The 13698-nt window shown below is 39.4% G+C and overlaps 1 protein-coding gene across 1 annotated transcript in view; it reads right to left on the bottom strand.

The window, feature by feature from the left end:
* Positions 1-13698, bottom strand: part of PHACTR1 (phosphatase and actin regulator 1) — a 410748-nt gene that overhangs the window by 292026 nt on the left and 105024 nt on the right. The window contains exon 2 of the mRNA XM_026660202.2: positions 2460-2528. Within this exon, the coding sequence (XP_026515987.1) occupies positions 2460-2508 (49 nt within the window). The 5' untranslated portion in view covers positions 2509-2528. The remainder of the gene's footprint in view (positions 1-2459; positions 2529-13698) is intronic.

Here is a 13698-nt window from a genome sequence, read left to right as displayed (position 1 = left end):
TTTGAAAGCTTTTACAACATAAAGCAAATGGAAAGTAAATGGAGAGAAATGCAATTTGCTCAAAAAAGAATTAGTTATTTGATCTAACCTTTCAAAAACTGGCACTTTTGATAGCACAGGTGTATATGATTAGATTATGAAGCATGTTAACTTGGACACAGACTATTGAGGGGAGGGATGACTAAGCTAAATCTCAGAAGACTGAGCTTTCAGTCTAGATAAGAATATAGGAGTCTATTTCAGTCTATCCCTCTTTCTTGGTTCAAGAAAACAGATTGGAAAACATGCAAGAATGTGGCTTGTGTATGTGTGTGAGAGCATGTGAGCTGGATTACCAGTTTTCCTAGTTTGAGTTGAGTGTGAAATAAAACAAGAGAAGTTCTTCTCAGAATATTTTGATACTTTTGCTCCCTCTCCTGATTGGAAACAGTAAGAGAAGCAAAGTAAAGGCTCCTAGTGCTATCAATCAGTCAATCAGCAAGTAAGCAAGCAAAGTTTTAAAGGGAGAGAAAAGTTCAGTCTCCACATCCATTCGGTCCCTGACCTCGCTATTGAAACTGCCAACTACAGTGACAATTAAAATGTTGGTTTAGGGGAAGAGAATGCTGGTCCTCCGGAATGAGACCTTTAATATATCTCAAAACAAGCCCATTGACCAACCATCAAACAATAATGGCCACCACCTTGAGATGACTTAGAACAGACAGCCTAGAGGTGAAAGTCAGCCTTTGTAACACCAAGACTAGACTATTGCAATGTGATTGATATGGAGCTACACACAGAGATGGTTCAGAAAGTGAAGCTAGTGCAGAATGAAGCTAATAACTTATTGAGTGGAGCATCACATCAAGATCACAGACCACCAGTGCTTCATAGACTGTACTAGCTGGTTGTTAGTTTCCAGGTGGAATCCAAAGCGTCAGTTTTAACCATTAATGCTATATGTGGTTTAGAACCACGCAGCCTGAGAGACTGCTTCTTTCCCTGTGTGGCAATGATACAGCTGGGCTAGGCGAGGAGCTCTGGGATAGTTTCTCTTTGTCCCTCAGTGTCCCCTCGTGACGGGTGCAATATTTGCTGGGACCAGGCATCAGTTTCCGCACAATACTCTTTGGCCTATTCCAGCCATACAGGTGAGCTTGGCTTTCCAGCCAAGCCTACTTTAAAGCACTCTACCCCCTTTGGGGTAACAGAGTCACTTAGTTCAAAGCCAAACAAACAAACATACAAAACAAAACAGTCCAGCGAGGCCCAGCCTTCAGCCCTCACAGGCAGGCTCCTAGCTATAACAGCTTGCCTTCCCACTTAGAGACTGGATCCTTGTCTCTTCTCTAATCAGTCATCCAGGCCAGGCCAGGCCTACCCTCTTTGCAAAGGCTCTAGCAAGCCATAGTCCTCCTATAATCCCTGGTCTGGGCCATAGGTGCTGGAACTAGGGGTGCTCCCACACCCCCTGACTTGAAATGGTTTCCATTATATAAAGGGTTTACGGTTTGGTTCAATGGCTCTCAGTCAGCACCCCCACTATACAAATTGTTCCAGGACCCCTGGTCTGAGCCAAGCTCCTTGCCCCACAGAGGAACTGCCTATCTGCTCTCCTTTTCCAACAGCCCTCAACTTCTGGGCTTTCCTCATCTTAAATCTAACACTCAGAACAGGTACATTAGAGTGGAGTTAACTGACCTCAAGGCTGCTCTTTAACCATTTCCTATCTGGTGTGGGGTTTACCCCCTCACAGGCTCAAGATGTAATCACCTTGATTTAAGTGATGGGTGGCTGCTGGCAGGACTTTTTCCTATATGGGTTCTTCATCTCTGTAATTTGCTCTAGTTCTTGGTCCACCACAGCCCAGCTCTGCTAAGCGTCCAGGCCCCTGCAAAAACTCATATTCTCCCTCCCGGAAGTATGAGGAAGGGGGGTGGTTTGAAGAGTACATGTTGGACAAGGCTTGTTAGGTTTTTGAGGAGGTGGGCAAGCCTGCATAATGTGTGCATTCAACTCGATTATATTGTAGATATTGTTACATTATTTTGATATTGTTTCAAGATCATAAAATGCCTAGAAGAATGAATAAGCCCGTATTTGAAACTGAAAAACAAATAAACATACATAACCCTATATCAAATTCCCTATCCATCCCTCTTGCAGCCAACATCATGGTGTCTGGGCATTTGTGTCCAGAGCCAAAGACACTATGGAGTCTATTTTTTTCTATTTTACAATGTTTAAGTAAATTTATGCTTCCTTTTAAGAATGAGGAAGACTTTCACAGCATTGAATCTCACACTGTTTATCAATGTAATGGAAGCATGTGTCTCTTTCCTGAGTCGTATGATGAGTTAAAGCCTACCACATATGAAAGCTGATTGGCTGGACAAACCACACAGTACAAGATTTTTGACTTAAATTAGGTGTATCATGCTGCAGGCAATACAAACGATATAATGAATGGAACGCACCTTCATTGAAAGGGGAATGGAGCAGATAACTTAGAAGGTCGTTTCCCATCTCTGCTTCATATGATCTCTCTGAAATCACAGGAAATATTTTTATCATCTTTGTTAATGGTCTGGAAGTTGGAGCAAAAAGCACATTAATTCAATTTGCGGATGGCATTAAACTGGAAGTTGTTGCAAATATCAGTGAGGACAGAGAAATTCTGCAAAGTTACCAACAGCAGTTAGAAATATGGGTAGGAAATGACCCAATGAAATTCATGCTGGAAAAATGCAAATTAATGTAGTACACCTGGGTAAAAATAACCCAACACACAGAGGAAGAAATCTGGAAAGCAGTAATCCTAAAGGAGACCAGGGTTGACAGTGGGGAGCAAAAAAGGCCGATGTGATTTTGGCCTGTAAAGGCACTACCTGCACAGAGTGGAGGGTGATAGTTCCTTTGTGTATGACTTCTTTGAGACTGTACCAGGACTATTGCATTCATTATGGAGCATACCACTACCAGAAAGGCATAGACAAACCAGAGGCAGCTCCGAGATTAACAATGTTTTCAGTTCACAGTGTTAACATGAAGGAAACAAGATTAGATTTTTCTGGGCTATCGTTTGCTAAAATTCCATCCTTGTTGTATAGTAGAATTTAACATATTACACAATAACATTATAATTATATGTAACACTGATAGACCCTGGTCATTGGCAGGCGGGATCAAACCTGGGACCTGTGGAGCTTAGTGCATGAGCCCCTACTGCATGAGCTAAAAGCCATATGCCTGTTAAGCCAATTTATTAATCTTTCTCTCTAAGTGGTCTCAGTGCCACTAGATGGGACAGAACACCTCACCAGGAGGTGTGTGGGTTATATATACAAGAATGAATAGGGTAATATTGCGCCTGATTAAATCTTCTAGTTAATAGGAGAGATTGCTGTATAGAAAACGAAAAATTCCAACTGAACGGGCCTGTGACAGTTAGTTCTCATTTAAATACACATTTTACTATTGTAAGTTACTAAGATCGTGATCCTGCCAGGAGCTCTGTATGGGCAGAGCCTTGCACCCACACTGAGACCCATTATAGTATCAGGCCTAATTAATTAATGTCCTGTATTTATTAGTATAATATATCAAATTGTTTTTCCACCTACCTTTAATGACCCCTCCCCCCATCCATCCAATGACATCTACTCTAATGCATCATCATCATTTGTTTGGTACGCCTTGAAAATGTGAGATTGGATCCCGAAGAGCTGTAATTTTGACTAATAATGATAATGATCATTCAGCCAGCTAATTTGCTCCTTCACTCTCATTTCTTTTTGTTTTTCATTTTCCTTCCATTATATAGCTAACCAAGTATTTATATGGACAATAGGATTAGGCAGGAGGCTGCCTCATTAGTACTTGCCACGGTAGCTTTACTTGAAGTCAGTAAGAAAAAGCCAGGATTGCAGGCTTTGTCAGCCACTGTCCAACAATCAATACTTTTACATGGAGGCAATGAAAATTCATCTCTGGTGAATCTCCACGAACTAGAGTTATGCCAGAAATGAATTTGACCCATTTTGCAACTTCTGCAGTTCCTTTATCTTACATCCTTACTAGAAAGGGGATAGCTCAGTGGTTTGAGCACTGGCCTGCTAAACCCAGGGTTGTGAATTCAATCCTTGAGGGGGCCACTTTGGGATCTGGGGCAAAAAATCAGTACTTGGTAGGGGGGCTGGACTCGATGACCTTTCAAGGTCCCTTCCAGCTCTGTGAGATAGGTATATCTCCATATATTATCAGCCTGAGTTAAAGTGGCACCCAAGTGCTAGTACATCTTCTAGCTGGCTCCAATGAACTTGGGTGAGACAGTTTGTGTGTGTTGGCAGAATGCAGGTTAGGGACAACGTTAGAGTTTGAGTTAACTCTGCAGTGAAGAGTTAGTCTCTACTAGCTTCCTGCCTGTACTGCTGAGGTGAGATTCAGGTATCCCCATAAATTACAAATGGTAGAAAGTCTGAGATCAGGGGGAGTATAAAGAAGGGAAATATTTGTATTTCAGGTAAAGGATTTGGAGAATACTGAAGAATCAAAGTCCTAATGATCCAAATTAATTATGAGGCTATCCAAATGGTCTGTCTGACCCTTGATTTGACATCAACATCTTCTTAAAATGTAGTTTAAAAGCTCTGTGCTCCTTTAGTCTTCTAGAGATCACATATGCAACAATGTCATGTTATGGTATCCCTGGAAAGGGGCAGGACACTCAAGTCAATGCAAAAGTCTGTGTAGATTTCAGAAGCAAGAGGTCTTCTGAAAGACCCCCAGTTGCTCCATCCACCCAATAATAATACCTGCCTTCCCTGATACACACGAATGGAATCATGAACCTCAAAGTTTCTCCACATTGTTTTAGAAATAGACAGCTGGATTCTTCTAATCTTTTTCAGTGCAATAAACACAGATCTGATCACACACTCTTTCAATGAGAAAAAGGAATGAAACAAAATCAGGTATTTTATCTGGCATATTGTACCGCTACAGCCTCTGTCTTTAAAAGCTTTGAAAACCCTCTTCATCAGGGTATAGAATACAGTATGTCACAGTTCTTAAGAAAACAATTACTGAACATTTGACACGTGTTTGTAATCCTGATTCACTAGGTTAGCAATGCCTCATTCTGTTGTTTCCCCTGTCTATTCACTCTACAGCTAAATACCCTCATTATATAGGGTGATCCCAGAGCAGATGAGATGTACATCCAGGACCTCTCCACAATCTCATCAAATCTCCAGCTAAGGTTCAAGATCACACCATAGCAATACAATCAAGCAGAAAAGAGAAAGCATTAGTGAAATACAATATCGTGCAGATAAGCTGAAGAGATAAAAACATGCTGAAATGCTCCAGTACTCATCACAAAGTTTTATTTGAAGTCAAGGTTGAGTTTGCTCCTCTGCAATGTTCCTCTTTCTAAAATTTGATTCAGGAAAATAGATGTTTAGTCCTTTTGTATTTTAAAAGTCCTTTACTCACATAATGAATCCTTCTGGGCACAATTCCTAGAACAGTTAAACACAGCTACCATCAGGTTTTATATTAAAGAGAAAGCGGGGAGATAATTTAAATATTACTGTCAAACATGACATTTACCCATATTGTTGATTTTACACTCTCTACAATCTGACAACAGCAAAATTAATATTTGTGGTAGCAATTGACATACTACTTGGATCTCAGGAAGTTAGGTTGTTTGCTGAGAAATTATATGTGCAGTAGTTGTACAAATACAGAAGCAATGGGTTAGACACTCAGGGTATGTAAATCAGTGGAGTTACATTGAAGTCAATGCTGATTTCCACTAGCTAAACATCTGGCTGTATTGCTCCAATTGTCACCTGAGATGCATGTGTGTGGAATTCCCATTTAAGTCTGAGGGGACTTATCTGGTTTGTTTGGCACAATTTTAACAAGTTTAACACAATAATGCATAAGATAAATGATGATTATTTTATTGAGAATGGCTAGCAACCTCCCTTCAGTAAGTGAGGCAATGATAATGCTATCATTAATTGCATGGCTGCAACCACAGGTGCCATAAGCAATCAAGATGCATATGAGTCAGAACCACAAGTGGTGGACCTCTGGGTATGTATAAAACCAGATATAGCCTTATTACATACAACCTGTGAATCACAGGCCATTGGGAGACTATGGTTGCTATAATCAAGAATCCTGAATAAACCAACAGAGCCTATCTATATCCTCTCTGCAAAGAACCTGATTTCACCAATGATCAAAAGTTAAAAAAAAAAAGAAGAACTAAAAAAAAAGGTTAAAAAAAAAAAAAAAAAAAAATCTACTGTGACATCACAAGTGAATGGGATGTGGATGAAGTTTGAGAGATTATCTTATTTTTACTAAGTCTGAGTCTTAATGCCAGAAACATTTCATATTTTATGTTAAAATTATGGGCCAAAATAATTAAATGTTACATATTTTATCAACACTGACATTTATAGGCACCAAAATCCTAATGGTTTAAAATAGTGCAGACATGAAGAACAAGTGAATAAATTAATACAGAGTTGTTAATATTGCACTATTAAAAATATTGACCAACAACTTCAGGCTTTAGTCGAAAGAATTTCTGACATTTTTAACCTGTAAATGAAAAGTGTGTGTACACATGTGTGTGCGCATGCACACATGTGGGAGAAAGAAATCTGTACTGATGACAGGAACATAGCAATTGCCAGAACTGATCAGACCAAAGGTCCATCTTCTCCAGTATATTGTCTCCAACACTTGCCAGCACCAGATGCTGCATGGCAAGATTTTAAAAATGTATTTCATTTTAACTCAGCATTGGTAATTAGAAATGTGACTTCTCCACTGCAATCCAGGACTAATTCATTCAATGTTGAGAAATCAATTGGGAGTTGAAAAAGCAGGAAAGCATGTATTCCTTTTCCATTCTAGGAATAAAAATAATGTGGGAGAAGATGAGATCTACTATTTCTAAACACTTGATGGACATGGGAACAGATTTTCAAAGGTATTTAGGCACCTAAAGATGAAGATAGGTGTCTCGTGACTATAGCAACCAGAAACAATCCAGTAACTACAGTTAATGCTTCCTTTGTTTAATGATTCAATTAGTTTTAAATGCAAAGCATGTTTTGATTAACATCCTTTCCCCCCCCCCACATACCCTGGAATTTAAGGTAGTTTTATGTAACTAATCAATAATTTTAAAAGGCTGCTTTTGTGCATTTTTAATGAATTCCAATTTTCATCCAAAAACTTTATCAAATCATGACTAAATTATCTTCATCTAGTAAACAGGAAATGTGTCATTCACCATTTTCTAACGTCATACTGTAGCAATTAAGGATCTGAATAAATATGCTAAGCTATATAATTGCTTAAATAAACATCTATAGATATAGCATATTCTGGTTAGCAAAAAGAAGTACAAAATTTAGTTTAAAGGCTGTATTTAGTTGCAAGCTGACACATTTTAATGGTTATACCAACCACTGAGAATTAAACTTGCTTTAGGAAAATAGCTAAAGTACAAACCAAGATTAAAATCAATTATTTAAATCAAGGTTTCCTGCTTACTGATTTATATCATGATTAAAATTGGTGATTTAAATCAAACCACTGTGACTGAACATATACGCCTTCTCCCTTGAAGCTATTTTGAAAGAAACATCAGCTTAAAAGTTACAATGGATTATCAACAAAATAAAATATGAATAGCTAATAACAATAGATCACAATCACAAAGTATCATCACATTTTCTCTGACAATTATTTAAACTAATGTCGTTTCAATTTTTAAAGGCAACTGGGCAGCTTCATCTTTGACATTTTTATACCTACTGCAGGTTCAGAATCTATTCTGTCCACCAGCACTGAGGTTACAGGAAGTTTCTGATGCAAGTTCCAATAAATAATCACAAATAATGTTCGGATAAGGAAGTTCTGATTTGGTCTCTATGAGCTGCCAGGGGGATTTACAAAGACACAAAGTGCAGTTAGGTGCCCAGCTCCCACTGAAAGTCAGTGGAAGTTGCTCACCTACCTCCCATGTATACCTTTGAAAATCTCCCTCTGAAACCAACAAGCCACTGAACCTCTGCTTTCCAGAATATACTGTACATAATCCCTGCAGGCAACTTTAATGAAACTGAAGTGTGCAAGCACTGCTGGAATGCTTGACAGATGAAGTGGTAATAATGAACCACCCCTCTTTGCTGTGGCAAGATACACAGCCTGCCTTGTCTGCTGGAAGAAAGAATGGAAATAAGACTTTGCCACTGTAATGCACTGGATAATTATACTTGTCAAGAAGGTTCATACTGTTTCAATGCTACTTGCAACTGAACTTGTATTTCTAATTATTATCCTGATTTTTCTGGTGCCTCCAATATCAACTCTTTTAAACCACATCAGCCCGGAATGACTCCAGGACTGAGTCCAGATGTGACTTTTTCATTGTTATTGTGGAAAAAATTAGCCTGATTTTTCAAAACCACTATTATGTATGTGTGTGTGTGTGTGTGTGTGTAATTGCATGACCACAATGGAACCTATTCTGTGATTGTACTAATGATTGTGCACACCCAGATGGGCAGTGATCTCTGTACTTTTATGCAGCAGTGTGCACATAAAGTAGGTACACAGTTGTACATTCACAACTAAAAACCAGCCTGAAACTGGTTTTAATGTTGCAATCTCCCCATTTTTGGAGAGAAAAAAAGTTTCAAAATGTTATTGATTGGGGTTTAGATGGCATGATGGGATGTACAGTGGAAGGAGAGAGATACGGGCAAGTGAATTTTATAAGCTGCCTATTCATCCCTACTTGGAAAAGATGGATGCAAGAAAAAAGGGTGATTATTCATTGCCAATGGAACACCTCAGCTATTCAGACTGGACATCAAATGCAGATGAATGATTGTCTTGTACAGAGCTCCAAGTGAGTTAGCAAAAGCTTGGTCAAAAGTGGCTTAGGGGAAATAAACCCTTCATCAAGGAACACCTGCTTTTTTTAACCACTGAAAATGAGTTGGAGTGCACTTTGCCCTGGAAGACGACTTTACTGGGGAGGGTTGGTGGGAAGGTAGAAATCGGAGTTTTGAACATATTGGGGAACATATTTTGTAGCAAGACCTGGATAATGATTAAGTAACTTCATGACTTAATTTTGGAACTTTTGGGCCAGATCCTCACTTGGTATAAAGTGGCTCAGCCCTCTTGCCTTCAATGGAACTGGACCTATTTACACCAGCTGAGGATGTCGCTACTCCCTGCCATCCTCCTGCTTTCCAAAAATACTAGCTCCCTGATGCTGCTGGGTCATCCATGACTGGAACCAGGCTAGGGGTATTTCATTCTCAATACATCTCCATGCCACTTGCCTGCTCGTGCTGATCTTTTAAAAAGCCTTTAAAAGATACAGGCACAATGCACAAAAGCAGATGCCCTATTTCATTATATTATATAATATAAAATATATTCCATCATATTTTCTTACACTACTCCACCTATGGAGGGGATACATCTTTATTTCTTTTGGTGTTTGCTTCGAGTAGCAGAATGCTTGGTTTTGTACTTCACAAAGAAGGTCTATTTTAGCCAGCTATGTCTCAAGCTCGTCATTTGTGGCACAGCTTATTCTCACTAGGGTGTCAATCAAACTCTTGAATCCCAGTTAATACAATGCCCTGAGCAAATCTACTGGAGCTACTCAAAAAATGTTGAAAATAACAAGTTTTCATGCCAGGAAAAAGTTTGAAGATGAGCGAAAACTGCATCTCTCACGAATTCAATTGCTAAGTGCCATTAGTCATGATAAACAGTTCGTCAGCCCTTTTATCTCTGGGTTCACACCTGAAATGCAGTCATAAAACTCCCTAAGCTAACGTGATCCCACTTTGCTGACTTGAGCTTCATTAGGATCAGAACTAAACTATGCCAGCAAATACAAAGAACCATTTGATGCAGTATGCAGAGCTTATTGTTAAGAAATTCAACCCACATTGAGGCATTGGTGTGCACTCATAGTCACAAATAGGAAATGCAAAACAAAGCCATCTGAGCTATACAAAAGCATCTGCCACTGTAAAAGAAATTACTTTAAAGTATCCTAGGCACTACAGCCAGGGCCGGCTCCAGGCACCAGCTTACCAAGCAGGTGCTTGGGGCGGCCACTTCGGAGAGGGGCGGCACGTCCAGCTGTTCGGCGGCAATTCGGCGGATGGTCCCTCACTCCTGCTCGGAGCGAAGGACCTCCCGCCGAATTGCCGCCGCAGATCGCGATCGCGGCTTTTTTGTTTGTTTGTTTGGCTGCTTGGGGCGGCCAAAACCCTGGAGCCGGCCCTGACTACAGCAACTCCTTACTTCCATGGCCTCTCTTCAGTAACCATCATCCAGTGCATACTGTCTTGTCATATCTTCATTCTGTTCATTACTGTGTCCTGGGCCCATTGTAGCCACTTATTATTCCTTTGTTGTTGTTGTTAAGGGAGAATCTGAAGTGATGTCCACTATTTATTTTAGTCTCTATATTTGTAGTTTTAAAATATTCAAAAATAAATTTAAAAGGGATAAGTATCTTTAGAAAAGTCTGATCTTGCTGGCTGGATCCTTTGGGTCAGATCTTCATCTTGGGGTAGATCAAGCCCAGTGGAGCTATGCTGATGTGGCTCTTTGTCTTTAGCAGGTCATAAAGAAACAAGTTCCCATCCCACAGCAGCAGCGCTCCTCTACTCGGATAAAATGATCCTTTTACATTGTCATTAGTGACATGATAAATGTGTTGATGAAGGGCAGGGGGTGAGAAGAGACTTACTATGTGTCATCATCACGATCCCTAGAATGTGCTTTCAACTCTGAATTTAGTACTGTGTCATAGTAACATGAACAACTGACATTCTGGATCAGTGCCAAAGTAGCTACCTAAAAACACTAAACAGTGGCCTAATGAAGATGATGTCATAACTTAATGCTTTTTACTTTTTTTGGTTTGAAATGGCTGAAAGAATAACCTAGATAGAACAGAATCAAATCACTGATCACCAGGGTTAAGGTTCACCCCAAAGTCCCCCTGCCCTGGTCACAGAGATTAAATAATCAGTGGTGGGATGCTGTTCTATGTTTGCCTGCATGCCCAGCCTAAATATGAATTATAGCTGGCAATAATATTAATTTACATTTACAGATAATTTACTTCCTTCTCTAGGACAATGCCAGGCCTAATCTGTGTATTAAAAAAAAAATCAATCCCAATCTACTAATGGCTTATAAACATAACAGGTAAAATAGATTGCTATTGGAAAATGGGCGTACCGATTTCTTATTAATGAAACTGACTTATAAGATACATCTCTGGCATATACACACTTGTGCAAACATGTAACTGTTACTGTCTGTGTTTATTCTTGGAAAGCCATCACTTTATATACCCAGTAGCCTGCAGGGTTGTGCTGTAGCATCTGCTGGCTCAGTATATTTGATCAAATTTTAGTGCAATACATGTCAAGTGAAGAGAGCACCTTGGGGTGTTCAGAGGCACACTAAAAATGACTTTTACCTTCTTGTTGCTGTGGGTTATGAACTATAGCATCCTCAGACTGTTAGAACAAAATCTCATGCCATGCTAACATGTTTACCCAATACATGCTGGGATTTTTTCCCCGTCTTGCAGCAAATATGAGAGATCTTAAAACTGTTAGTTTATTTATGGAAAAACAATGGGTTGATCGAGCAGATGTACAATGGCATTTCATATGTTCTCACCCTCGGGCATCTGAAGGGCTGGTCATGCTGAGTGCCAAAAGCAATAGCTAGTTTAGGAGAGTTCTGACGACATTCTCCCCTGGGAACATTTTTAGGAATGAAACAAAAATTGTGAATTGTTTCCTACTTTGAAACATTTTTTTTAATGTTCAAAAAGCAGTCTGTTTACTTTTGTTTGATTTATATTATATTTTAAAAGCTTTTCAATTGAAAATGCAACAGACTACATTGCCTTAAGAGCAAAACAATATGCAACTATATCCTGTAACTCTGTCACCACAATCTGACCAGCTGTGAGGCGAAAAGGGAATAAACCCTTTCCTTTTGATTCTGCTGGTTTTAAAGTTCCTGATTACAAAGAGCAGTGCTCACAAGCACCCCACACAATCTGGCAGAGTGCTGATATTAGCTGTTTTGGTCACAATCTCTGATGCAGCTGCACAGGCATCATTAGACTGGGGAAGAAATGTGATGGTACTTTACTAAAGCTCCTATACAAATCACACCATCTAGTCCTACAACCTCATGGATAATTTTTCTGTATATTCCATTTATGAGAAGGCTGATTTAATTCAGGACCGACTGCTAAATAAAACGGAGAGGCAGATTTTCCTAGAAGCAGGGGGGCATTTAAATTCAAGAAGAGGGAACGTCATTTTTATTGTTTCAACAAAGAGGGCTTCATATTGAAGATTCCTACACTGAACAAACTTTATATGAAGTATTTGTTACCGCCAGCTTTCCGGTAATTTTTTCAGGCCTTTGTCCATTGATTTCTTGTCTTACATGTAATCTTATTTATTCCTTTCATTAATATTTATTATTTGTATTATTGTAGCACCTACGGGCCCAAGTCCCAGACTAGGACCCCGTTATTATAGGCACTGTACAAAACCAGTATTCCATTTCTGCTTTTGATATTAAATTTTTCCAAGTTCAGTGCTTTAGCTAGAAGACCAAATTCTGCTCTCAGTTACATCAGTGTAAACCCAGAGAAACTCAATGGCACTCATAAGTCAATGCAGTTACTCAGACTGTAAGCTCTTCCAGGCAGGAACTGTCTTTTTATGTATTTGTACAGTGCCAAACAGTGGGGGCCTGCTCCATCACAGAGCGCCTAGGTGCTATTGCAATACAAATAATAAATACTACTACTACCTTGGATTTACACCAGCCTAACTGCAAGCAGAGTTTGAACTAGAGGGCTTGATTCTATGCTGAGTTACACCGGCATTAATCAGGAGTAACTCCCTGTACTGCAACTAAGGAGATTATTTAAAATCTTATTAATTTTATGCTACATTTTGGATTCTTTTTATTTGTCTTTTAGGTTTTGAGCCTTTAGAGTACATGATTTCAATCTTGTCTCTGCAGCCACTAGGGCTAGAAACATTTTTTTTTAAATGAAAGCTGAGAGACTCTCAAATGCAGGAGTTGGTCCTTTTAGAAAAACTCCAACTATCACTAAACACATAATAAAATCATGAGAGTTGGGCAACACTGAACTCCAAAGAAGTCAATGCAGTGACACTAGCGTCAAATGAATAAGCAAGACACGGTCAATCCCACAGTCTCTAACTATGTCAAGTGTCTGTATCAGTCTACGATATCAGAAGCCTTTCCAGCTCTTTGCTATGTACCCAGCTGCTGCGTGGGTAAGTTCATTTCCTTTGCTTGGCAATTTGCATTGTGCTGGGAATTTGCAACCTAGCAAACCAGCTTCAAGGTTGCAGATATGGGTATGTTTAACAAACATCTTACTTAGCATTATGGATACAGGTCTCCAGAGAGGCTTACTTTGATGGGGCATTCAGAAATGACATTTCCACCTGTCAGGTCTCCTTTCCATCATTTGTTAACATTGTCTGTCTGGCACAAACATGCAGAGATACATGCTGAGTTTATATTGTTTCATCCCAGTAGATATTTTCTGTAGATCTGCTT

Source organism: Terrapene carolina, unplaced genomic scaffold, assembly GCF_002925995.2.
Source record: "Terrapene carolina triunguis isolate 2854851 unplaced genomic scaffold, T_m_triunguis-2.0 Scaffold58, whole genome shotgun sequence".
Taxonomy (NCBI): Eukaryota; Metazoa; Chordata; order Testudines; family Emydidae; genus Terrapene; species Terrapene triunguis.
The sequence above is the reverse complement of the archived record's forward strand: the minus strand, read 5'-3'. Positions and strand labels throughout refer to the sequence as shown.